The sequence below is a fragment of the Melanotaenia boesemani genome, chromosome 21 (assembly GCF_017639745.1).
Source record: "Melanotaenia boesemani isolate fMelBoe1 chromosome 21, fMelBoe1.pri, whole genome shotgun sequence".
In the NCBI taxonomy this organism is placed as follows: domain Eukaryota; kingdom Metazoa; phylum Chordata; class Actinopteri; order Atheriniformes; family Melanotaeniidae; genus Melanotaenia; species Melanotaenia boesemani.
The window spans coordinates 2,591,645-2,617,108 of NC_055702.1; the positions used below are offsets into that span (position 1 = coordinate 2,591,645).

The window sequence follows — 25,464 nt, forward strand, 5'->3', positions numbered from 1 at the left end:
TTATATTTATATGTCAAACGTACAAGAAGCATGTTACAACAAAGAAATAATCCACCAAACACATATTTCCTTACATTTTGTGCTTAATTAAATGAGTTATTTTTACATTCAACATCACTCACTGCTGACTTAGCATCAGATGAAACCGTTGAGTTTCACTTTTTTTTGTTATAACAACAGATTTTTTTTTTTTTTATGAGTTTTTATTAGTGATTTGTTTACCACACAAGAACTGACTTTCTGCAGAAATCATCATCCTCAGTTTTTTACTGAGCCATGTGAGCTGTGTGTTCCTGGTCACAGCTGAAAATACTCCATGTTTGATTAGAAAAGAGCTCTGATTGGATGACACACTCAAATCGCTCTTTTGAGACTCGACTGTATGGAAATTAAATATTAATAGATGTACAAATGCTGGCGGGAAATTACCACCTACACTGCATTTTCCCATGCAGAGCGTCACTAAACAGCTTGATAATTACACTAATTACTGGCTTTATTTACAGGTTATCATTAGAAGAGACATATTGAATATCTGCAGCGCGATGATTGACGGCACCGTTAGAAGAACACCAACGGGTTTGGGTGGAAATTATGCTTCCTGGCTCGCAGACTGCAGGGATGGAAAGGGATGATTTCATGTTCCCAACGCCTCCGTCTCCTCCTCCTCATTCTGCTCTTGTTTTTCTCCTCGAGTCTGTCTTCAGACACCTCTCCCTGTCCTCCATCAGTCAGTCTTCATCCCTCCTCCTCCTCCTCCAGATCACGGCTGCAGTCTGGCTCAGTTCACACAGCAGCTCGTCAGAAATGATCAGAATATTAACACTTGTTTGTTTGTGGGTCTGTCAGGTTGACAGAATCTCACAGAAACTACGTCACAAAAAAAGGGTTATTTTTCATTCATTCACCTACTGGTCAGGTTTAAGCAGAAGTGGAGACTCAAAGCTTTGTTTCTCTTAATCCGTCGTTTCATTAGAGTCTGGTGCATTTTTTGGCGTCAGCATTACGAGAAAACTACTGAGTCTTCAAGTATTGAAGACCAACTTAGTTTTTTTTTCAAATGATTCAAATCAGGATGAGTAAAAACTGATGGAGGAGGTATGAGGTTATGCTGATCATAATTTCATCCCGCGGCCTCAAAGGCACCCTGAACTGGAATAAATGGCATAGAAATGGTAGATGAATTAATTCTTTTCCAGTCCTTTTCTTGTTGTTTTTTGTTTTTTTTTTCTTTTGTTTCTTTGTTTTTTTCCTGGTATTGATTTTGTTTGTTAAAAATCGTAAATAAATTCAAGTAATATGGGCTTAATATTTTTTCTCTTATATTAACCCCTTAATACTTACACAATAAAAAAAATTTAACAGGAAGAAAATTCTCCAGCAGAACCAGGAAGAACCGCCATCTGCCTGGACCCATGTTTGGGTCAGAGTAGAGTCCTTTTAACATACGTTCTCTGTGATGCCATGCAGAACTACAAAAATAAGTAATAATGACACACTGTAATTTGGTGTACAATAATAAAACTATTAGACTATTTTGTGTCAATTGGCAACAATAGATCTGCTCAAAGAGAGAAAGATAATGTGGACTTTCCCCATGTCGGCCCTCTATTGTTCAACATCTGCATGTGAAGTTCCCCAAGGGTCCATGTTGGGCCTCTTTTGTTCAGCATCTACATGCTCCCACTAGCTCAGCTCATAGAAGCAAACCAAATATCTGATCATAATTATGCTGACGACACTCCGCTCCATATTACTGTCTCACCAGGGGACTCTGATACCAGACAAAGTTTTGGTTCGTGTCTCAGCCAAATCAATACTTGGATGTTCCAGAACTTTCTTCAGTTAAATAAAGATAAATGTGAAATTACTGTGTTTGGAACCAAAGATGAGATTAGTGTCCAGTTTCAGTCAGCAATGTTAAAACAACCAGAAATCTTGATGCCCTCTTAGACTGAGTTAAATTTTAACAACTATTTTAAAGGAAGAACCAAATCAGCCTTTTACCACCTGAAGAATATATCTAGAATAAGGGGACTGATGGCTCAGCATGATTTAGAAAAAGTCTTCATCACATTTTCAGCAGTCTTGACTACTGTAGGTGCGTTTTCACAGGTCTCTCTTAAAAGTGTTCAGCTTTGAGTTTCTTCTGTATTATTTGGAGTTTATATGCATTTCAAATAAAATCCAACAGAACATGAGAGCATTTTTGCCATGTTTATGAAACATTTAACTGAGAAAATGGTGATAAAAAAGAAAAGTTTTGTTGTTATAATGTTCCCCACACAGAGACGTGGGTGTGTCTCACACTGTTAGACGTCTGCAACTCGACAGTCATGGGAAATAAATGCTTCATCTCCATGTTGAAGACTTTGACTTGACATCTTGATATAACTGCACAGCTGTGCCTGCAGAATCCATCTCAAAGCTCAGAGAAAAGGACTGAAAAATGGATCCAGGAGTTTTATTGGTCTGGAAGACTGAGGGATTAATGCTGACGTTCAGTTTGATTCTGACACATCTCATTTGAAAAGCTGTTTGAGCCATCTTCACCACTGCAGAAACCAGATGCACATTTCTTGTTCCTGTCAAGCTCTGGTGTCTGTTTTCTGTTCATGGATGACCACACTTGTTAGACTGTTATGAAGCTCATGTTATTACTCTAATGTGATGAAAATGAATTACTGAAGGTGAGAATTTGCAAAGTCAACCAGAATCGCTGCGTGAACAGCTGCACTGAAACAGCTTGGTTCTTTTTCACTAACATCATTAGCTCTTTTTTTATCTTTAAACATTTTACACCTCTGAGAAGTGGTGAATATTTTTTTGCAATATGGATTCAACAACATTGATTAAATTTGGTACAGAAATCGGTACATAAGACCTTAAAAAAATCATTTGGACGTAACTAAAATTCAACACTTGTTCAGTTTCCTGGCGATGCATTCGAACAGATTCCTCCTTTAGATGTTGTCAGAATGGAGTTTTATTTGGTTGATCTAAACATGAAAAATGTTAAATTGTGAAGCTTTAGAGTTTTTGTCAAACTACAGTATGTGTACTTTAGGGCCTTTTTAACGCTCTGATTCTAGTTATATATGAATCCTAAAACTTCCTCTAGCTCTCCTGTGCTTTCGCTTGTATCATCATGATTGTCTCAGGAGTGGTAGTGTGTAGCTCTGAAGGGTAAACTTTGATGGATAGTTACCCTTTAGGGGATCTATGGAGGTTTCTAGGACTTTTCTATGCCGTCCAGGAGGTTTACAATCCAGCCACTAAATGTAGTTTTATTCAGAGACTCTATCTGGTAAATCCACAATGATCCATGATAACAGCATTATTTATCACATTTCATCATAAAAACATCACCATCACTACTATGTTGCTAAGAGACCTCTATTTAGACCTGGACATGATGATGAAGCCACTTCCTGTCAGACTTTCCACCAATCAGAGAGCTTAGATTGACGGTAACGTCCAATCAGGAGCAGCCAAAGATCAACCAGTGAGCAGAAAGTTCTATGTGTGTGTGAAAAGAAGAAAAATAATGCTCCTCTATGGCTGGAATAAAGCCAAGAAGACGTTTCTGATGCACGGTGGCGCCACAAAGCAGCTGAGCTGGAGTTGGTTTAGTGAGGATAGCAGGTAAATAGTAGCAGGAATAACTGGAAATGAGGAAAAAGTGGAAACATGGAAATAGTTTCTGTTGTGTGTTTGTTTCAATAACAATATTTTTTCTCCTGAAGACTTGAGAGAACGATGAGATGAGAAAAGGTTTGGTCACTGTTGATCTGTGTGTTATTTCTACAAAGTTCTGTTAGTAATAAATTCTGCTGAAGGTTGAAGTAGATGGGGAGTGGGGGGAGGGGACCGATAGCACCCTGGTTCCCGGGGTGTGCGGCTGGAACATCGGGGTGTGTGCTGGCCTACGCCGGGTGGCTGTCGGGGGGGGCCTGGTCCTCCTAGGCATGTTGCGGGCCCTCTGCCTTTGGGGGGTGGGGCGGCCGCCTCTGGGCTCCTGGGGCCCTGGGCCCTTCGCTTGGGCTGCCCTGGGTGGGCCGGTCCCTGGCGGGGCCAGCGGCTGATGATCTTGGCCCACTGGGGCCTGTGCCCCGGGACCGTGGGGGGCTCTTGCTGGGGCTCTCCTCTGCCGCCCTTCGGGTGGGGCTGGAGTCGTCTTTGTGGTGGGGTGGCATGGGTTGGTGCTCCGGGTCTGCTGCTGAAGGCCCGGCCCAGGCCCTGGTCTGCCTCTGGCCTCCGTGGAGGCGAGGTCGCATTTGCATGATCTCACTCACCACTCTTCATCACTGATCGCTCCTTGTTTCTCATGCTCTGCATGCTGACACAGTCACTGAGTTGTCTAGTGGGTTTTTAATACTAAGCGATAATTATTACATTATTTTTTTTTTTTTTTTTTGTATTTTTCCTGTGAGTTAGTATCTGGTCGCTGTTATGTCTTTTTGATTTGATTATTATTTAAAAACTCTTAATGACTAGCAGCCCTGTTTTTTTGTGTGTGTGTTTCTGCTTTTGTAAAAGTTGTAGGAAATTTTCTGGTGTGTTCATGTACAGGTGTAACAGTTTGTTGTCTGGTGATGGTGTGGATTGAAGGGTCGTTTCCTTCTGTCTGTGGTGTTTTTGTCTCCTTTCTTCTTTCCCTTTTGCTCTTTTTGCTATGTTCCATCTTTTTCTGTCCCCTCCGTTCAGGTCCAGCAAGATTACATAGATTCCGTGATTCAAAGTAAATAAATAAATAAATTAATCACATTATCAAGAGGAGCCTTACCCATAGGCCTCCCCTTGGCAGAGCAAATTTGTTCAGCACGATACAGCAACCAGATTATCATTTTGCTGCTATGATGCTGGACAGGACAAGTTAAAAAAAAAAAAAAAAAAAAAAAAAAAAAAGTAATAAATTCTGCTTTCTTCTTCTGGTCGGCCTTTATGCTGCTATATCTATTCATAAATTCATTTTACATCATTTTACCTCCCAATCTGACAGCTGAGGCTGTCCTGGAAACATATGGCTCTTACCCACTAGTACCCACTTAGCCTTACATAATCCAGCCGACACCACACCACCCTGGTTTCGATTGTTCCCATTACAATAGAGGGCAATTGAGGATGCCTTCATTGTGGGTGGGGTTGACTTAGAAAGGTGTGATTTGTCATTTGTTTGGAGTTGTGTTGTTCAGGTAATTCTGGATTTTTTCATTGGCCAAAAAGCACAAAAAGGTCTCCACCTCTGTGTTGTACTGTGGTGATTGTTACTGAAACACCATCTCTGATGGCTGCCAGTGTTATCCACAGTCACGGCTTCAAGGTTTAATTTTTTTAATGTTTATTTATATTTTTTCTTGTCCTGTTCAGCCTGGCAGCAGGCAGAATGATAGTCTGGCTTCAGGGTTTTAAAGATGGCGGGTCAGGAGGCGCTCCCATGATGTCAAATTCTGGCCAGTAATGGTGTGCTATCTCGACATGTCACGATTTTCGACCTGGCTCCACACCATCAGAACCCCGATGGAGTAAGAGCTATAAATGTTTCTACTCATCCCGGAAAATCCTGATGGGAGCGCCTAGAAACCAGGAGTGCTGGTGTCGGGCTGGGCTAAGTGCTGGGCTAAGTGCTAAGTGGTACTAGTGGGGAAGAACCAGTAATGTCTGGATGGTGACTGGAATTAAAAGAGTTCAGCATCTTTAAAAACCCTCAATCTTCAGACTCTTGTTAGACCTCTGGTTTGTGTTATTGCTGCCAGTTTGGCCAGGTTTGGAGTTTGATGGGTTAATTGACTACAGTGACAAGGAAGTACTCATTTTTTTTAATTATAAGTCAAGGCTTTCAATGCACCACTATTTCCAGATGCAAAGAAGAAAACCTGCCTTATTCTGTCTGTAAGCCAGTTAGAGGGATGTTTCTGACACCTTTCCACACACAGAGAGGTTCAGGCTTTAACCCAAATTTGTCTTCAGAAATGGTCTTTGTGTCAAACTTTAGGCATAATGTGGGGTTGCTGAGAGTCCAGAGCTGCCTTACTGTCAGATTCTAACATCTCTGAGGATTCGAAACATTTCAGGCCTTGTTTTGTGGTTTAGTGGATTATTGAGGCAGAGAAGAGTCTGTCAGCTGTACTGCGGAGGTCTCACATTTGAAATGTCTGGCAAAATCAGGCTTGACATGACGCTATAAAAATATACTTTACATACAAACACTATTAAAAAAACAGCTTTTCTATACATAATTCAGGTCTTTTACCATAATAAAGCAGATTGTTGTTTGCTTCACTGTTAATCTGAATTACCAGAATTAAAAAAACCCATAAATACAAACGAAACCTGAAGCAGAGAAACGTTTAGCACGTCTTCTTTTCTTTATCAGCCTAATTATTTTTTAGCCTCTGTGTAAAATACAAATATAAACACAATGGAACAACTTCTAAATCCCGTCATCTCATATTTTATCCCCAGTAGAAGATAAACAACATGTCAGATAATGAAACGGAGACGTTTCACCATGTGATTAAAATATGAGCTGACAGTGAATCTGATGCAGCAACACGTCTGGAAAAAGTTGGAACAGGAGCAACAAAAAGCTGGAAAAGTACCTGGTACAAACCAGAAACACCAGGAGAAGCATTGGAAACTAATCATGTTAACTGGCAGCATGTCAGTAACATGACTGGATATAAAAGGAGCATTTAAAAGAGGCAGAGTCTCTCACAACCTCTGCCTATCTTTCCATCTGAGAGACTCTGCCTCTTTTAAAATGGCTCTAAAAACATTTCATAAAATGTTCCTCAGAGTTTGAAGATCCACCATTTTCAGTGTAGATTAGCATCAAATGATTCAGAGAATCAGGAGGAATCTCTGTGTGCATGGGACAAGGCTGGATGCTGGTGATCTTCTGCATTAAAAGCAGACATGATTCTCTACTGGAAACCACTGCATGGACTTATGAAGACTTCCAGAAACCACTGTCTGTGAACACAGTTCACCCTGAAACCCACAAATGCAGGTTAAAGCTCCATCATGCAGAGAAGAAGCCAGATGTGAACAGGATCCAGAACCAGCTTCTTCCATCTTCTCTGGACCAAAGCTCATTTAAAATGGTCTGAGGAAAACATGAAGACCAAAAGTTGACTTTTTCTTCCCTCTTTCCTCTTTATTAATTATCTCTGAAAGATATAAACTAATATTAATATGTGACTGAATCCAGTCTTAATGCAGAACCAGTGGAGGAAAATAATCATTAGTCTGTCATGAATGAAGTTTGTACTCCCAGTTAATTAAACAGAGCAGTTCATTACACTGTGTGTAGGTGCAGGACAGTTTCTCAGCTCATACATAAGACGGAGCAGGAAGGAAAACTTTTCCTGGACCGTGGAATTGAAGTTCTCCGACTGTAAAATTAAATCTTCTGTTTGTTAAAGCTAACAAACAAAACAAATGAGAGTCTTGTTTGTGATTCATTACTAACTAGTCAGCTGTAGCAGCTCAACAATAAAGTTCCTCAGACATGAGATTTTAGCCTTTTTTCCCTTTTTTCTTCTGCCATGTTTTTTAGATAAACGGATGTTTATGTTTTTTTAAAGAAAAATGCAAAGAGTACAGCCTCAAAATAAAACAGGGCTGTTTGTTTAAAAAATCTGATGGTTAAAGCATTAACTACAAGTAAAGAGATTATATGCTAGTTTCCATGTTTGCCTCCACTTGCTGGATTACATCTGAACATGAGCTAGAACATCTTTTATAAAGTCTAGATTAAACTAGACATCAAATGTGGATCTAAACCACCTGAAATGCTTCATCTTGAATAAGGGAAAATAAGTGAATTGTCATTAAATGGAATTTAACTTTATTAGAAATCCAAATATGCATGTAAACATATTAAAGTCCAGCCAGCTGCTGGCTTCCATTTCCCCACTCTGTAGATTCTTTATGGTTCTCTGACTTTCCTGCAGCTTTATGCTGAAATGTCTCTGCAGTCAGGTGTCCTTTACGTGTCTTTGCAGCGACTGTCAGAATTTATGGCAGATGTCTTGTTTGCCTGCATGGCAATCTGGGTGATAAATGTCTGTATGTTCAAGTCATCTTCCTTGTCCTGCCTCTCCTCTGCAACTTTTATCCTTTGTAACTTAATATTTAAATATAGAAGCTAAACACGCGTACCTGTTTGTGCAATAGTTGGTGTAAACGCATCATCCTGACTTTAAATAACTGGACATTAATCCTCCTGTTTCACTAATCAGTGGCTCCAACAGGAAATCTTATTCTAAAGCTTTTTAAGGAAATAAATGTTCTTTTTCCTCTTTTTTCTTTCTTTTTTAAAAAAGAGCATCATTTTTCTTTTTGCTTATTCAAACATGAGCCAAATTACTTTTATTATTTTTATTTTTTATTGTGTAAAAAGCAGCTATAGACCTCCCTGTATAGTCTGGCCCTTATCCATTACTGTGCATGATGGAAAACCTTTGTTAATCATTTTTTAGCTGGGGCCCAACTTTTCCAGTACAAACTGGTCCGGGCCCATTCAGATATTAACAATGAATTGGTTTAAATGATCTCACTCTTGGTTTAATTTGGTAACTAAGCCAAATCCACTTGCAGTTTAACAGCTAAAACCTTGTAAAATATGACATGATAAAAAACGTATTAATTGATGCAATGAGACCATAAAGAGATTTATTTATGAACTACATGAATGTGGAACTGGACATAAAACAAGATGCCCAGTAGGCTGACAGCCCATGGAATAAAATCAGAATTCTACTAAATTTAAGCACTCAAGTCAGGCTTTTAAACATAAAATCGACTAAATATTAGCTTTTACTACAACAATAAAATTAAATTAAAAAACATCTGTAAGAAAAAAGATGGAAATTTGATAAATTAAAAAAACATTATTAATAGTAATAATAAAGCTTCAAATTAAAATAAATTTTAATATATATTTATTTTTATATATTTAAATACAAAATATTTCACTAAACAATGTATTTATTTAATACAATGACACGTTATCTGCATCTGTAGATCATTTGTTTCGTTTAAAAAAAAATCCAGCATCTTTTCCAGAGTTGGATGTTTGGTTTCTAGATGCTGTTTAATGTTTTCAGCTTCAGAGCCTGAGTGCTGGACAGCAGCAGATAACATAACCCAGTGTTAGCTAACACTCCTGACAGGCTCTCAGCTCTGCCTTATTACCTCTGTTTACTAAACACTTAATTAATTCAGTTGTTGTTGCAGAATATTTCACATTATAACATGACAGGTTTCACATTTTTACAATAAATCACGTTAAAATGTGACACGTTTGACGTTTTTAAAACAAACTTATCACATTATAAGTTTCACATTTTTACATTAAAACTATCAGGTTATCACCATAAACTTATAACGTTATAACAAGATACGTTACACGCTTTTACAATCAACTATCACATTATAACATGACAGGTTTCACATTTTTACAATAAAATCACGTTAAAATGTGACACGTTTGACGTTTTTAAAACAAACTTATCACGTTGTAAGTTTCACATTTTTACATTAAAACTATTAAAACTATCAGGTTATCACCATAAACTTATACCGTTATAATGTGATACGTTTTACAATCAACTATCACATTATAACACGATAGGTTTCATGTTTTTACAGTAAAACGTTTTAACGTTTTTATAACTTATCTCAGTTTTTTGTTTTTTTCCCCTGACAGCTCCACCTTTCCTAGTTTGCCTTTTTCTCTACAGGTTAGCTGATTCTTCTTCAGTCTATTAGAATTAGTTGAACTGACACATTATCGCCACCACGTGGTGGGAAGCTGCATTACAACTGAGCTTCTCATGGAACAGTAATGTCTTGTATCGGTGAACTACACAACCCCGAATCCTTCATGGTACACATGTGCAAAACTGAAAGTTTTTGAGGCCTTCCAGGTCTGTGAACCCGTGGTTAAAAATCATTGGGTTATTTATTTATTTTATTTTTTCTTTTTTTTTTTTCATTTTAATTGCATATTAGTACCTTATTCTTGTAGCTGGTATTTACCAAATTTTCAGGATTTAGTTCTATAAAACATCATAATATTGACAAGAGATTAAAAAAAGGTAAGTAATTATTGATGAACCCTGTCAGCCTGCAGCTACTCCTGTGATGGGAGGAAGACGTAGCAGCAGGAGGTTGCGATGGATTTTCTGATTCTGTGGCAGTGGGATTTCCTCTGGCTTAAAACAAGGAAATGAAAAGTATTACTCAAATACCTGCAGAAAAGCCAACATGGGTACTGGGTTTGTTTATTTCTTTATGTCTTTATTTAAACAGAGACAAATGCATAATACATTGCTTCATAAAAGCGATTAACGCGTTAACGTGCCCAGCACTAGTATATATATATAATTTTTTGTTGTTGAAATTGGACCCTCCCTTGTGTCATCAGACCTGATTGTATGTGGTTTGTGATAGAAACATCTGAGGGTGGGGGCATCCTTGGAAGCTTTACAGGTTCCTTGTAGATTAAAGGTGTGCTTGTTTCTTCATCCACCAGCAAGTAGAAACATTGGTTTGCATCTCTTGGTTTATTTATTTCTTCCTCTCTCTCTCTCTTTTATGTGGATATTCTGTCTATTTATTCTCAGACGATGGAGGGAATTAGTCTGTGGCTCATTGGAATGATGGAGGTTAAAGGAAGGGAAGCAGAGATGGAAAGAACCACATCTTTTACTGGTTTACACTCTGGTTAGTGGGGTTAACAGATGAAACCGGAGTGGCCGAGCATTGGAGGGTCCAGAAAGAGGAGGTTGCTGATTGCAGCGAGGCGACTGGAGTCACGCTGGAGGGTTTGTTATCCAGAGACGACTTCAGCAGCAGAAGTCAGACTCAGCTGAAGCAGTCATTCACGCCGGAGACGGGTTTACTTCTGCTTCTCTAACATTTCTGAGGTTTCACAGGCTGGCGATGCTCTCCTGACAGCAGAAGATTTCTCATTTTGGATAACAGAGCTGTAACACCCAGGAGACTTCTTTTTTTTTGTAACAGCGATGATGAAGGTTATGATAGTGAAGTAACTACCCATAACTCCAATAAAAGATCTCAGGAGGGTTATAACTCTTACACACTGATTTCTGGAGGGTCTGTGCTGAATTTAAAAGCGTACTCAGAATACCCCTGAGTAAAATGAAGCAGGGCTTCAGGCAAACGTGGATCTCTTTATTTTATCTTATTCTTTATATAATAATGAGATTTCTTTATCTATGAAAAAAAAAAACCTGCATATTTCCCTTCAAAGCCTGGCTCCCAGGCGTGTTTTTCCAGTCTGAGGACGATGAGCTCTCCACACCTTTTTAACATATTTGGTATTGTCCAACGTGTTTTGGAAATAAAGAACTTTAACGTGAACTTTTTCAGATTATGTAAGTCTCTGCCTACATTTTCCTACACCTACTTCACACTACGTTACCCACAATGCATTTGGCTCTGAAGTTCAGTCTTTAATTCTTCCTTCTGACCTAAAAGAAATTTAATGAAATTAATTTGTTTAGCCACGGTGTGCGTTCAAAACGGACGGTGTGTTGATATCCGCTAGCTAGCGCGCGACGTGGTGCATAAAGTGAAACTCAGCTGCAACGTCTCGCAGCGTCCTGGAAGTAAAAGTTGGGTAACACTTTACTTGAATGGGTGTGCATAAGACTGACATAACGCTGTCATAATCATGACATGACACCTTTCATGGACATGAATGAATGCTTATGACAGTTGTCATTAAGGGTCAATCGGTAAATTATGACACTTTTGATGCAGAGTTGACATTGTTTAAGATGTCTTTGTTATGACAACTTGACATTAACCAAGACTATGACATAGACCTAGCTGTCAAGCTTTATAACTAAAACTATTCATTAAGATGTCATAAGCCTAATTACCAAGTCAAACCAGTGTATAACAGTTTTAGGATTTTTTTCTTTTAATTCCATTGGAACAATTTTAAGTTTTCATTAAGATGCCATTAAGTATAACGTGACTGTCAAATCAGTTTATAACAGTGTCATGACTGTTTTCTTTTAATTCAAGTAAAGTGGAGCAATCTGACAGTATCATTAATACGCCATTAAGCATAATTACAAGGTCAAATTAGTTTATAACTGTTTCATGGCTATTTCTCTGTGAAGTGAAACACTCTTTATGTTTTATGAAGATGTCATTGATAGTTAGTGTCAAATCAGTTGAATTCAAGTAGACCAATTCGAACTTTTCATTAAGATTTCATTGAGCATAACTACATTAAAATCAGTTTATAACAGTTTAATGTCCATTTTCTTTGAATTCAAGTAAAGTGGAAAATTCTTTATCTTTCATAAAGATGCCATTAAGCATAATTACACTGTCAAATCAGTTATAACCATTTTATGACTATTTTCTCTTAATTCAAGTTAAGTGGAACACTCTTAGTTTCATGAAGATGTCATTAAGCATAGTTACAGTCAAATCAGTTTATAACAGTTTTATGACAGTTTTCTGTGAAGTAAAGTGGAACAATTTTAAGTTTTCATAAAAAGGTCATTAAGCGTACTTGTAGTCAAATAATTTAAATGCCTTACAACATAGGCATATGACATAAAAGAAACACAAAGGAAAAGTTAACATTTGACAAAAGAAAATGTATTACTTCTTCAAGCAGGGGTTTCCAGAGCAGTTCATTTTATCTAAATTAACATACATTTCAGAGTTCATACAACTCAAACAAGGATCTTGTCAGGAGAGAACATGAATATAAGTGCCATGAGGCAATGTTTGAGTCAGTCCAATATTGATGCCATCAGACAGTGCATAGTTAGATTTGATGTTCACTTGACTTGTTTTTTTACATCATGGAAAAGCCTGCCCAAGACGCCATTGTAATGACGTACACCTAACCAGTGGTGCCACTCTATCATCTTGAGATGAAGCTTCAGTGACTCAAGAGTACGGTTACCTCTATGGCGCCATACTTCCAGCTTGTAGTTCTGCCATGCACGCTCAATATGTTGAGTATGAGCACCATTCTCATGATCAACAAAGTTTTTTTTACGGCAGACAGAATATTGATCATATCCATATTTAGCAAGCTGCCCCTTATAGGCACGCCATTCATCAGTGAGGATCGATGTTCTGGGTCTGATATGATGTCTTATTTTGCCAATGAGGGTTTTCCTTGTGCGATCCCTGACAAGTCTCAGGATAGGTCTTCTTGATTTCCCTTCAACCTCCAGCATCCCAAACACCCACTGCCGCTCACGACGCCAAGTGTTGCCACATCGACCACGATGGTACTGAAAGTAAATAAGAAAAGACAAACACTTTAAGGTTTAGGTTGTATTCAATTTTTTTCTGTGTTATTCTCACATGCACTGCTGCATCAATTGTTATCCTGCATTTAAAAAAGACATAAGAGGATGTGCTGCACAATCATCATGTAAGCCTATTGAGTAAGTAATACTGACTTCCTGATTCTTCATACTGATTCATGCTGCTTGAAAATAAAGCACTGCCAAATAACTGCATTTGCATTTCTCCGTGACACTAAATCATACACTAATATTAAAGTTAACCATCTTTATTGCACTACTGCACCTTGCCATAAAAATCCTGATGTAAATATACTACACATGCATACAAATATAAAATGTACCTTTCGCTTGTGGGCAAATTTGCTCTCGTCGATGACAACAAATCGATGACGACCACCGATCCTCATTCCTCTTTTCCTCAGCCGCTTGACGGCAGCAATGCAAACCTTCAAATGTAGAAATATAACAGTTGAGCAATTTCAAAGGTGCATAGACAATTAGTCACTGCACTTGAAAAAGGGCAAATGGTCACAAATTGTTGAGCCATTTTTCTAAAGAAAATTAATTTACCATAATAGAAAAGGAGACAAATATTCTCACTGTGACCTAATAAAAGTTTTACGTGTATTTCATTTAATACTTCTTCCGAATTCTGCTGTAATGTTTATTTTATATTTTATGCAAAGCACATGGAATGTGCTAAATAAACTTCACTAGTGAATTGGGTTTATTTAATTATTTTCATAATTAAATCAATATGTAAACAAGCAAATTTCAAATTAGTGTATTTATTTTGTCTTTTACAAAATTGATTACAGTAATCATAGTTAGAAACTAGCATGTAATATGACAACCTTTCTGAGTACTTTTGCCATCCTTGTTAATGTCCTGGAACTTGCTGCTATCCCGTCAGTGATCATGGCAAGTTGTTTCAACTGCAAACCTTGTGCAAACCTGAAGAAAAAATAAAATAATTAAGGAACCTGAATAGCATGGTCACCATGATAACATTTTCATTGATTTACTGTACTACTACTACATTCAGCTGTGCTTTTATTCAAAGCAACTTACATCTGAGAACAACAAAGGCAAGAAATCAAATAGTGCGGTCCAGACTGCTGCAATTCCAGTTGGACACAGATGCTATCATGGTAGTGCAAGAGGATTTTTGTTTATTTTTATTTTTTGGGCTGACATGAAACTAATATTAAAACCAACAATACAAATCTGTACACAGTCCATACTCTATTGCAAGTGTTCTTAAACCTGACAAGTACATCAGCACGCCCACAGTGTCCTCAATAAAGTAATTATTACTTTTCTTACATTGTCAACAAAAATCTAATTTGTGGAAGACCTGTTACATTGGAATGCATTTTTAATTCACAGATTTACCTGATGTAGTGACTGGTGAATGCAGGTGTTATTTCATACATTTATAGCTCAAGTGCGAAATGAGGAAGCTAATGGAGCAAAATTTCAATAAAGGGATACTACATCAACAATAAATCTATAAATCATACTGTTGAATGTGTTTTTTTAGAAAGGAAAACTTTTATTTCATTCTTAGTAATACTGTACCTGTGCATGAACTCAAGCCATTTTATCAAGGGGATGTGAGACTTCGTGAATATCGAGCCATTGCGTACAGACTGTGGAGAACTTCTATGATGCTTACAAACCCTGTGGGAAAAGAAGGCAAATGCTAAGAAGTAAGCTACCTCATTTAAAAGATATTTTAAAAAGTATGTTACAGGCAAGCTAGAGCATAACTAGTGATTTCCAACTTTTAATGTGACAGTAGACTAATGCTAATTTCAGACTTCTCTTTAACAAGACACAATCAAATTAGAACGTTACTACTTAATGCTATGCTGTCAACTTTCAAGGTTTTCTTAAATAACAAATAATAATAACTTAATTAGCAAGTTAGTTAGCTTGTGCTTACCACCACAGCCCATCTTTGACATGGCAGGTCACCAGATGCATGCGACGATTGCATTTTACACACTTTACGGTCCTCCTCAGTATCCCACGTTTCTGCATCCATCTAATTATTTTTCTTCTGTTCTTCTTTGTATCTGACAGCCTAATTATTTTCATCAGTTCTCTCACTTGTACCATTGCAAACAATGACCGCTGGCCCGTTCCGCTCGCGCAGTCGGAGTTCCACGCCTCTTTGCAAAAGCAGGAAGGTCAGGAAGTACGTCACTTCGATTTTGTGATTGCTTGATTAATAGACAATACATCTCATTACATTGCTACCAACACAAGCCTGGTTTTCGTGGGTTTACTATTCTTTATTATACTTTTTCATAATGTTTTTAATCATCCTCTTTTTTTGTTGTGGTAATTGTAATACCCGTGATGTTTGAATTTGAACTGAATGCGCGCTTTCACGTAACGTCAACGTCCCCCTGGCTAACGAGAGCTATCGATCCACACACAGGAGTGCTGCATCTGGCGTGAAAGCTTCATCGTATAAAGGTAACCGTACCAGGAAAGCAAAGTAGCTAGTACCACCAACGTTTGCCTTAGAGGTAAGCTCTTCAGAATTTTTGAGAGGAGTAGGCTACATAATATTGACGTCAGACCGTTTTATGTTAAACTGGTGTCCAGTAATTAATGCTAGTGGGTATTTCAAGGCAGTCAGCAAGTTTGCAGTAGCCTTTTCCAATATATTTAATTTTTTATCTCTGTAATTATAGACAAATACATTACATTACAAAGTTGCCTCTATGTAACATTTGCTGCCTTTGCATTGTGCATGTGTTCTTTGCCACACACAATTGTTCCCAGATGGAAACTCGTTTGACCAAAAGGGTGTGTGAGGCGATGAAGGCCGAGGAAGCTCAGGAAGAAGTTGTGGACGAGACAAACAAGGACAACCAGACAGATGTGGAAGAGGTCCCCGTTCGACTGAAGAAAAAGAAGCTAGTCAAATATTCCCCAAAGAAACTGAGTGAATATTGCTATTTTTCAAAATTTATTTCTTTTACTACTTTCCCCTAAAGGGAATATGAAATTCTAATTCCTCCCACCATTACAGTAAATAAGTTAATTCCTTAACAGCAGAAGTTTTGGCTGTGGCTGTTATATGTATTTTGCTACTTTGGCAGCAGATTTCTAATCTGTGTTTGATCAGTGGGCTTTATGCACAGCTTCATGAACTTAAGCAGCTCCTTTGTTACTGTCACTCATCACTGGATGAAGTGATTATTCCATGTGTGTCTGACCACACTAAATGGCCCGAGTAAGTTCAGGATATAGTTGAACTGTGCAAAAAAACCCATTAGTTAATGCTATGGGTGACTTTGGCACATAGTATTACTTATCTTATTTGTGCATTTGTATGAAAGCATCAGAGGTATTGTGCTGGCATAATATCATGCAATGTATGTTATATACAGTATGTTAATGAGTTGAAAAGAATGAGGAACAAAACTCAATATAGTGCACTCCAGAAAACCACTAATATTTACTGACTTCAATAATAATATTAATAATAATAACGAATTGCCTTTGTTACAGTGTCTCCAACAGGGGCATTGGAGTTGGCCAAGCTGAAAGAACAAGCCAAGGTGGATCAACACAAGATTAAACACCTTGAGGACCGCATTAAATACCTGGAAGAGGCCAACAGGGATCTAAAAAATGACAAGGACTTCCTCCTTCCTCAAATTAAGGGAGCCTCCAACATGCCTGGATCTACTGGGAAAGGTGCAAATGCTGTACAATTAATATTATTGATGCAGTATTAGAGGTTATGCAAATTGTGCAGGAGAAATTGAAATAGGGTTTTCAGGACCCGAGTGTAAGGATGGTGCACAGTAGGATAATGTGAGTTATTAATGATAATAATTACTACACCTAGAATGTCCAGTTCATTGGAAATATTTTTAAAGCATCTCCAGTACCAAGAGTGCTTTGAATTGCATTGAAAAAGTACTGTACAGTCTAAGTTTTTGAGCTTTGTTTCCTGACATTTTGTACTTGTCCATCTATCCCCAACCCACCTTCTCACAGGTTCCAGCAAGGCTGCTCTGGAACTTACTTCAACTTCGACATCTCCGTGCCCATCCTCAGAATCCAGTTTCTCATCATCCTCAGAGGAAGAGGAGCAGAAGAAGAAGAAAAAGAAGAAGGCCAAGAAGTCCAAGAAACACCTTGCTTCTCACAGCCGTTCAAGGAGTAAGCTCAGGCATTGATCATCTTTCTAATCAAATGCTTTCCACCCTAAAGTTGACCAGTACTTAACTATCTTCTATGGTTCATATTTGGAAGAAAAAAGAACTATTACCGTGGGCTTAGATAATAGTAATCAGATGGGATGTAAGCGTTGCTGTGTTATGTCCATATTTTTGACACTGTTTCATTCAATCCTTAATTTTCTGTACCGCTTAATTCAAATTGGGTCGTGGGTGGGCCGGAGTCAATTAACAGGTGGTACACCCTGTACAGGTCGCAAGTCTGTTGCAGGGCCAACATGGAGACACAGACAACCACTCACACACACTCACACTCCTACGGAGAATTTAGAGCATGTCTTTGGACAGTGGGAGGAAGCCGGAGTGCCCGGGGAGAATCCACACATACATGGGGAGAGCATGCAAGTAGGGCTATAATAATAATAAATAATAATGGATTAGATTTATATAGCGCTTTTCAAGGCACCCAAAGCGCTTTACATTGTGTGAATCCATTATTCATCCACTCCTCACTCATACCTGGTGATGGTAAGCTACGTGTGTAGCCACAGCTGCCCTGGGGCAAGCTGACGGAAACGTGGCTGCCAGTCTGCGCCTACGGCCTCTCCGACCATCACCGAACATTCATCCACACATTCATACACCAGCGATGCCAACACTGGAGGCAAGGAGGGTTAAGTGTCTTGCCCAAGGACACAACGACAGATGACTGCGGGAGCGGGAATCGAACCGCCGACCTTCCGATCATTGGACGACCTGCTCTACCGCCTGAGCCACTGCCGGGACATGCGGCTGGAGATCGTCCAGACCGCCCGAGTTTACTTCCTGGACTTCCTGGGGCGATGCAACGACTACAGCATAGAACCGTCGCGGTTAAGGAATTTCCTCTGCGGTGTTGCATGTTGTCTCAACAGCGCGGTATGCGCTGTCAACGCAATTTAAAAAAAGAGAGAGATGGATCTATTCATGAACATTACGCAATCCTAATTTCAGTAGGCTAAGTTTTAGTCCAGTTTTAGTCGACGAAAACTAAAAAGGTTTAAGTCTAGTTTTCGTCACTTTTAGGACATAAACAGGTAAAAAATTGTGTCACTTTTTAAATAATTGAAATCTTCACATTAATAAACAGATAAAATGATGGAGCTTTGCTGGTCCCTGGCTTTTTCTAAAACTACGCGGATTTTAGTTGTAGCTGTGTAAATATGAGAGAGAATATATGTATATATCCTATTTTGTTTATGTTTGCAGCCGCGGGTTGTGAGCGCTGCTTGCGCTGCTCTGGTTTCAGTTTCAGGACGTTCTCAGATCAGGTGGCGGGTCGCGCTGATACAGCAGCAGGAGATGACGTGCGCTGCAACTTCTAATGATAAACTGCATGATAATTATGCGGATGACCATCATGAAAGTATAAATAGTCTGGCCCTTACATTACGTCACTTATGCCATGTTGCTTGCGTATTCTCTCTCCGTCCGTCACACTGATCAATTCGGTCGTGTTTTTTATTAAGAAACAAATATGCAGGCTGCGCAAATTAAGGTTCTGTTAGTTTGTTTCAGTGGTGAACCAGGCTAAAGATGCCGTTTAAGCCTTTTTCAATAAATATTTGATTATAATTGATTAACTAAACATTTAAGCTAATAAGCTCTTGCGGTAGCACCGGATGTAAATAGAAGTTTGAAGGGAGCAAGGACACTCTCCCGGTGGTGGCGGTTGTTGACAACGCCCTGCGATTAGGCTCGTCAATAGCGCGGTGTTGCGAACCACCTCCACATCTGCCTGGGGCTTAAACCAGTGACCTTGCTGTGAGGCTGCGGTGCTAACCACCACACCACTGTTCAGCCCCCTATTTTGGACACTGATGTTATAATGATTTGAAGAGTGAGTACTAAATTATAACATTATTTGGACACTAATGTTATAATTTAGTACTCGCTCTTAAAATCTGTAATTCCCTCTGCCAAGGAGGTTATGTTTTACCCCGGGTTTGTTTGTTTGTTTGTTAGTTAGCAACATACATCGAAAAGTAATGGTCAGATCTTGATAAAATGTTCAGAACTTGTTGGGAATGCCCTAAGGAAAAAGTGATAAAATTTTGGGGGTGATCCATGCAATGTTGGATGACAATCAGTAAGCTTCATGGAGGTCTGCGCTCTCCGAGTGCTTTACTAGTTCAGATCTTCACAGCCATGTGCTGAACAGCTTTCTCATTCTTCCCACGTTATTGTGTAGGCTTCTCTAATTTTGTTAGATATTTAGCCTCGGAAACGGATATGGAAAAAAATCTACTTTGTTAGGTACAGCCTCTGTGGCAGGTAAGAAAGGACATTACTTGCTGGTCATCCTCCTTCCATGCTGTTGATGGAAGGTTGTTGCTAGGCACAGTGGCAGGTAGAAAGGGAGCTAAATCTAATAGAACAAAGGAGGATGCAATGTAAATCAGAGGGATAATAGGTGGGATCATTTCTAATCTGATTATATTACAGTACCCATAGGGTGCTAAATTAACAACACCAATGCATGCCTTAATTAAGATGACTTTTTTTATTTGTTTCTGTGACCAGTGACCACAACGGATGGAGTTATCCGCCGCTACAAGAATGCCCTGCACATTTTCAACAAGTATGGATCCATGAAAAGGGCCTTTGCCAAAATCAACGTTGACCGCAACACAATTGCAAGAACAGCAGCAATTGCTGAACTAGCAATCACATTTCTAGACACATTCAAGGAGCTGCTTCCACAAGATGAAGCAAATGAGAAGATGTCTGTGTTTGCAGAGCGGTGCAGGGAGGCCATAACAGAGGAGATGGCTGGAATAATCACAGCAAAGAAAAAAATTGGAAAACTCCTCCCAATCATGTATAAATACACTTAATAATGTCATGATCATATTCATTCTGAATATTGTTGCCGATGTTAAGTTATTTTGTTCCTACACACAGACCATATGTTGTACCGACCTGCTTGAGGAGAAGTAATGCAACAGATTATTCTGTTTAAATTTTTGTGTTCAAATGCATTAGGAATAAAACTATCACAGCTAAGAGAAAAAGCAGAAAACTCCTCCCAGTAATGTAAAGTTAAATTTCAAAATGTTGATCAATGTTAATATTCAGTTTTTTCATATTGACTGTTACAACACTGCTTGAGAAGTGAAGCAGCAGCTACTTTGTCAATGGTTTATGTTTAAATGCAGAAAGGAAAAATATCTTGTCTTTTGATATTGTTTAGACATCATTTGACAATGTAATTATCCTTAATTATGTTTCAATAAAAAGTCGCCCAATTCTAAGAAAAGAGTCATACAACTGAAAAACTGGAAAGTGTATGAATTAATGATTTTATTTTCGTGTCTGTGACGCACAAACCCATCCTCCATGGGATTACCAGTGTAATTATACTTAAAGACATCTTCATGAAACATTCAAGTGTCCCACTGTACTTGAATTTGAAGAATAGAGTTCAAATTCAAAGAAATGTAAGATGTTATAAACTGATTTGACTGTAATTATGATTAATGACATCTTCATGAAGCATAAAGTTTTCCATTTCACTTGAATTCACAGAGAAATATCCATAAAACGGTTATAAAATGATTTGACAGTGTAATTATACTTAATGAAAACTTCAGATTGCTCCACTTTACTTGAATTAAAAGAAAACAGTCATGACACTGTTATAAACTGATTTGACAGTCATGAATAGTTTTGGTTATATAGCTGTTGGAGGGAATATACAGTAAACTCATTTGGCAATGTTACGCTTAATATCTTAATAAAGACATTTATGAAACTATCATTTATGTTTTGTTTTGACATCAGCTGTGACGACAGTTTATAATTGTGTCATAACAGCTAATGTCAAAACAAACCATATATGATAGTTTAGTGTCATGTTAAGTTACAAAACTAAATATTTTTTAAGCTTGACAACTAAGTCTGCTTTGTCATATTCATGACAGGTTATGTAGTCTTGGTTAATGTCAAGTTGTCATAACAAAGACATCTTAAACAATGTCAACTCTGCATCAAAAGTGTCATAATTTACCGATTGACCCTTAATGACAACTGTCAAAAGCATTCATTCATGTCCATGAAAGGTGTCATGTCATGATTATGACAGCGTTATGTCAGTCTTATGCACACCCATTCAAGTAAAGTGTTACCAAAAGTTGCATGGTGTGGTTTCTCAACCTTTGGACGCTGCTGGGCAGCAACCACTCCAGAAATGTTCATAAATGTCACTATGCCGTCAGGAACGCAGTTTTCCAGTTAGAAAGTTTTGCAATGCATCTTTAGGTAAAAATGCTGCAGGAAAACCATAAATCTGACAGGAGCATTTGTTTGAAGATGCAGCGTGGAACAACATCAAAGTTTTTGACAGAAAAATGTAATATATCATTTGATTATTATCTAATAACTTCACTAAAATAACCTGTTTTTATTCTCTTAGAATGAGCAGTTTATATCTATATGTCGTTGTACATACATGCTTGTCCCGAGCTCGTTGGTGGACATCAGCGGTAAGGGTCACCATCAAGCTGAAGGAGTCCTACGCGGCATTTTGGCCTGTGGAACTCTGGAGGCAGCTGATGGGTATCGGCAGGTGAAGCGGAACACGTCTTTGGCGATCGCTAAGGCAAAAACTCAGGCATGGGAGGAGTTTGGAGAATTCTGATCCACCACCCGGTGGCCAGGAGGGGAAGCAGTGCTCCATCAACACTCTGGGAGGGGGGGTCGCTGAGCTTTGTCTTCATTTGAAGGGTTAGGCCCTCCTTCATCCAAAAGAGATTCGAGATAGCCCCTCCCCTAACGAGAACATGCAAAACAGAGGGATAAAATGGGATTCACCCTTCATGTCACTAGAGACTGGTTTACCGTTAATGTGGAATCGTATGGGACTGCTGGTTGATCCTGTATTGTTAGCCATGTAGCATGTACAACAAGTCATGATTGATTTTTGTTTAGAGAAGTTTGATCTTGTGTTGTTTTTGGTAATTAATCAGCTGTACTGATGACTTGATTGCAGGACAACACAACCTCAGCCACCAGGGATGAAAGGTTTTGCTCATGAATAACTTGGAGTCTGATGTCGTGCCTGCTGTGTTGCATGCTGGTTCTTTCCATAATGATGTGGGCAAAACAAAAGAGGAAAAAGAGCATCTGTTTATCAGAAAAATCAAATATCACATAATGCCAGTCCAAGCCTTCCAGTTCCACACAGTCTGTTCTGCACCATGGCAGGCAGCCAGCCTCCACGATGAAATCTAATTTTCTTTGGTAAAGTAATGAAAATAGTCTTGGGATTCTGGGAATTATCGTCTCCTGTGGAAGGTAAAAGTTTTGTCTTTGCTCTGCATAAAATGCACACTTACTTCATCAAAAGTCTGACCTGAAACGTAGAAACAAACGAGGATTTTAGACTCGTGGAATAACGTGTCCCCCGAGTGGCCAAAATTACAGCTCTGAGTGATTTAAAATGAAAATGGTTTGGCTGCAGATGCTGGGAGAATTTTTCAGGTGTTTCTCTTTTAAAGATGGGAAGCCATCGGTCGAGCTTCATTAGAGGAAATCTGCCTCAGTGAGTCAGTGTTTGAAGAATGCAACATTGCCTCGTATTTTCTGTTGTCTTCTAATCGGCTCTGCCTGATATTTCTCCCCCTGGTGACATTGTGGAACGACAGAAAGCTGAATATTTCCACCTCTCGGATGTGAACGGCTCTCTGGTGGCGAGTTTTCGCACCGCAGTGTGGGAGGAAACTCTTCTAATGAGCTGGAACCAGGTGAAACTGTGTTGTGCCGGTGCTGCCTTGCAGTTCTCAGGCTTGATGACGACTTGCAGTTTGAGACCTGACAGGAAGATGTGCAGATGAGAAAAGGCTTAGTCACTGTTCATTTGTGTGTTACTTATACAAGGTTCTGCTCTGTTTTGTTAGTTTGGAAAGCTGCAGGACACAGAGTTTATTCAGAGACTATCTGGTAAATCCACAATGATCCATGATAACAGCATTATTTATCACATTTCACCATAAAAACATCACTATCTTCACTATGTTGCTAAGAGAACTCTATTTAGACCTGGACATGATGATGAAGCCACTTCCTGTCAGACTTTCCACCAATCAGAGAGCTTAGATTGATGGTAACGTCCAATCAGGAGCAGCCAAAGATCAACCAGTGAGCAGAAAGTTCTATGTGTGTGTGAAAAGAAAAAAAATGATGCTCCTCTAGGGACTAATCACCAACAGACAGGCCAACAGACCCGGATGACGCTGCAGATTCACTTTGTGCAACTTCCAGGTCACAGAAATCCGACAAATTAAATATTAGATCAATTTGTTGAGGGGTCGTTTTCCCAGTTTAATTTTTCTCTGATTGAAAACAGTCTGATTTTAGTTTTTTGTTTCAGATTTATAAAAGAATAATGAAAAGCAAACTGATTGATTATTTTTTTATTTCTGATGAACATAAACGGAGCATGAGTCATTTTTTTTTTACATGTTGGAAATGTGATGCATGTAATAATAATTACTGAGCTTAAAGCAAAGATGAAGATAAAGGGTTATTTTCTGTAAGTGGGTCATTTTTTACTTTACACTGGAACTATGCAGCTTATTAGTTGTGGACTTGGCTCAGAGCTCACACAGTTTTACACCTCACTTCATTATTACTAAGGTTAAAGTAAAACTCTTAACTCCTACACGACTCCTAAAGTTTCTGTTTCCTCTTCAAGCTGCAGAGATGTGCTTCCACACAGTCATAAGAAAACCAAATCTAGCTGTTTTCTCTCTGCAGCTCCTGGAGCAGCAGAAATAAAAGCACCTCTCCTCCACCTTTTAAACCCAATCATCTTCATCAAAAGACGTAATCTGTGCAGCACCTTGGCAGCAACCACTGCTCGCTCAGAGACTTGGAAAAAGATGAGAGTAGAAGATAAAACATCAAATACTAGCATTATCTTTGTGGGAGTCCAAGGGATTTTACAGCCAGTGCTGCTCAGTGGAGATGCACTGGGACAAAACTGGGTCCATAACAAGCGTAAAGCTTTGGTTGTTTCCCAAATGAAACCTTTAACACACTTTCATGTTCTACAGCAGTGTTTGTGGGATATCTGTTTCTTTACAGCTAGACTTTTGATTTTCTCAGCAGGTCTCTGAGGGTTCAGAGGGGGTGAATTCACCTCGAGTGGGGGGAAACTATGTTTAGTCAGTATATGAGACATATTTTCATTCTCTGGTAACTTCTGGGTCAACCTTCTAGTACCTGTAAAAAAAAGCTCAGATCTCCTTTTTCTCTCAGAACTGCTTTAATTCTTAGTGGTGGAAACCTTCCTCAGAGGTTTTCTCCATATTGACATGACAGCATCACACAGTTGCTGCAGGTTTGTCGGCTGCATCCATGATGAGAATCTCCCGTTCCACCACATCCCAAAGCTGCTCTACTGGACTGAGATCTGGTGGCTGTGGAGGCCGTTGGAGTCCAGTGAACTCATCGTCATGTTCTAGAAAGCAGCTGGAGATAATCTGAGCTTTGTGACATGGTGCATTATCCTGCTGGAAGTAGCATCAGAAGATGCTCCACTGTGGTCATAAAGCGATGGACATGGTCAGCAACAATACTCAGGTAGGCTGTGCTGGTTAAACCAGGCCACGTTGGTACTAAGGGGCCCAAAGTGGACCAAGAAAACCTCCCCCCACCATTACACCAGCAGCAGCCTGAAGCGTTGATCCAAGGCAGGATGGATCCATGTTTTCATGATGTGCATGTTGAGCACGAGTATGTTCTGCAAGAAGCTGCAAATAAAACAAACTGAGCAATTTATCTTTATTGTCAATTACAAACAAAAAGCTGTAAAAGCAACAAGATACTGAGAGGAGCATGTGACCTCCACACCCAGCAAACACAGAACATGTTTCTGCATCATCACCTTCAGA

The 25,464-nt window shown here is 38.9% G+C and overlaps 2 protein-coding genes and 1 long non-coding RNA gene across 4 annotated transcripts; 2 read left to right on the forward strand and 1 right to left on the reverse strand.

Annotated features, from left to right (window-relative positions):
* Positions 1-10,923: 10,923 nt before the first annotated feature.
* On the reverse strand, positions 10,924-15,480 carry LOC121632930. The gene is made up of 6 exons (XM_041974750.1): positions 15,271-15,480; positions 14,904-15,005; positions 14,177-14,276; positions 13,664-13,768; positions 13,172-13,304; positions 10,924-10,961 (listed from the first exon to the last, which is right to left on the reverse strand). Exons 1-6 carry the CDS (start codon positions 15,444-15,446, stop codon positions 10,924-10,926), a joined length of 654 nt encoding a protein of 217 aa, XP_041830684.1. The 5' UTR covers positions 15,447-15,480.
* Positions 15,481-15,499: 19 nt separating this feature from the next.
* Positions 15,500-16,986, forward strand: LOC121633039. Of its 2 annotated transcripts, none has more exons than XR_006008989.1 (3): positions 15,500-15,525; positions 15,772-16,284; positions 16,854-16,986. It is a non-coding gene; the product is annotated as an uncharacterized LOC121633039 (long non-coding RNA). The 2 variants fall into 2 exon arrangements; XR_006008988.1 differs by having other exon boundaries at positions 15,505-15,862; positions 16,122-16,284.
* A 17-nt stretch (positions 16,987-17,003) lies between these two features.
* Positions 17,004-22,208, forward strand: LOC121632931 (coiled-coil domain-containing protein 106-like). Its single transcript, XM_041974751.1, has 4 exons — positions 17,004-17,042; positions 17,349-17,513; positions 20,093-20,312; positions 22,034-22,208. Exons 1-4 carry the CDS (start codon positions 17,021-17,023, stop codon positions 22,206-22,208), a joined length of 582 nt encoding a protein of 193 aa, XP_041830685.1. The 5' UTR covers positions 17,004-17,020.
* Positions 22,209-25,464: the final 3,256 nt, after the last annotated feature.

Coding starts and splice junctions, on each gene's coding strand:
- LOC121632930 (XM_041974750.1), bottom strand. CDS start 15,446: ATGGTACAAGTGAGAGAACTGATGAAAATAATTAGGCTGTCAGATACA. Junction 15,006..15,270: donor GTCAAAGATGGGCTGTGGTG/GTAAGCACAAGC, acceptor CTTTTCCCACAG/GGTTTGTAAGCATCATAGAA. Junction 13,305..13,663: donor AATTTGCCCACAAGCGAAAG/GTACATTTTATA, acceptor ATTTACTTTCAG/TACCATCGTGGTCGATGTGG.
- LOC121632931 (XM_041974751.1), top strand. CDS start 17,021: ATGCCTGGATCTACTGGGAAAG. Junction 17,514..20,092: donor TTCTCACAGCCGTTCAAGGA/GTAAGCTCAGGC, acceptor TTCTGTGACCAG/TGACCACAACGGATGGAGTT. Junction 20,313..22,033: donor ATGTCTGTGTTTGCAGAGCG/GTGCAGGGAGGC, acceptor GCTTGTCCCGAG/CTCGTTGGTGGACATCAGCG.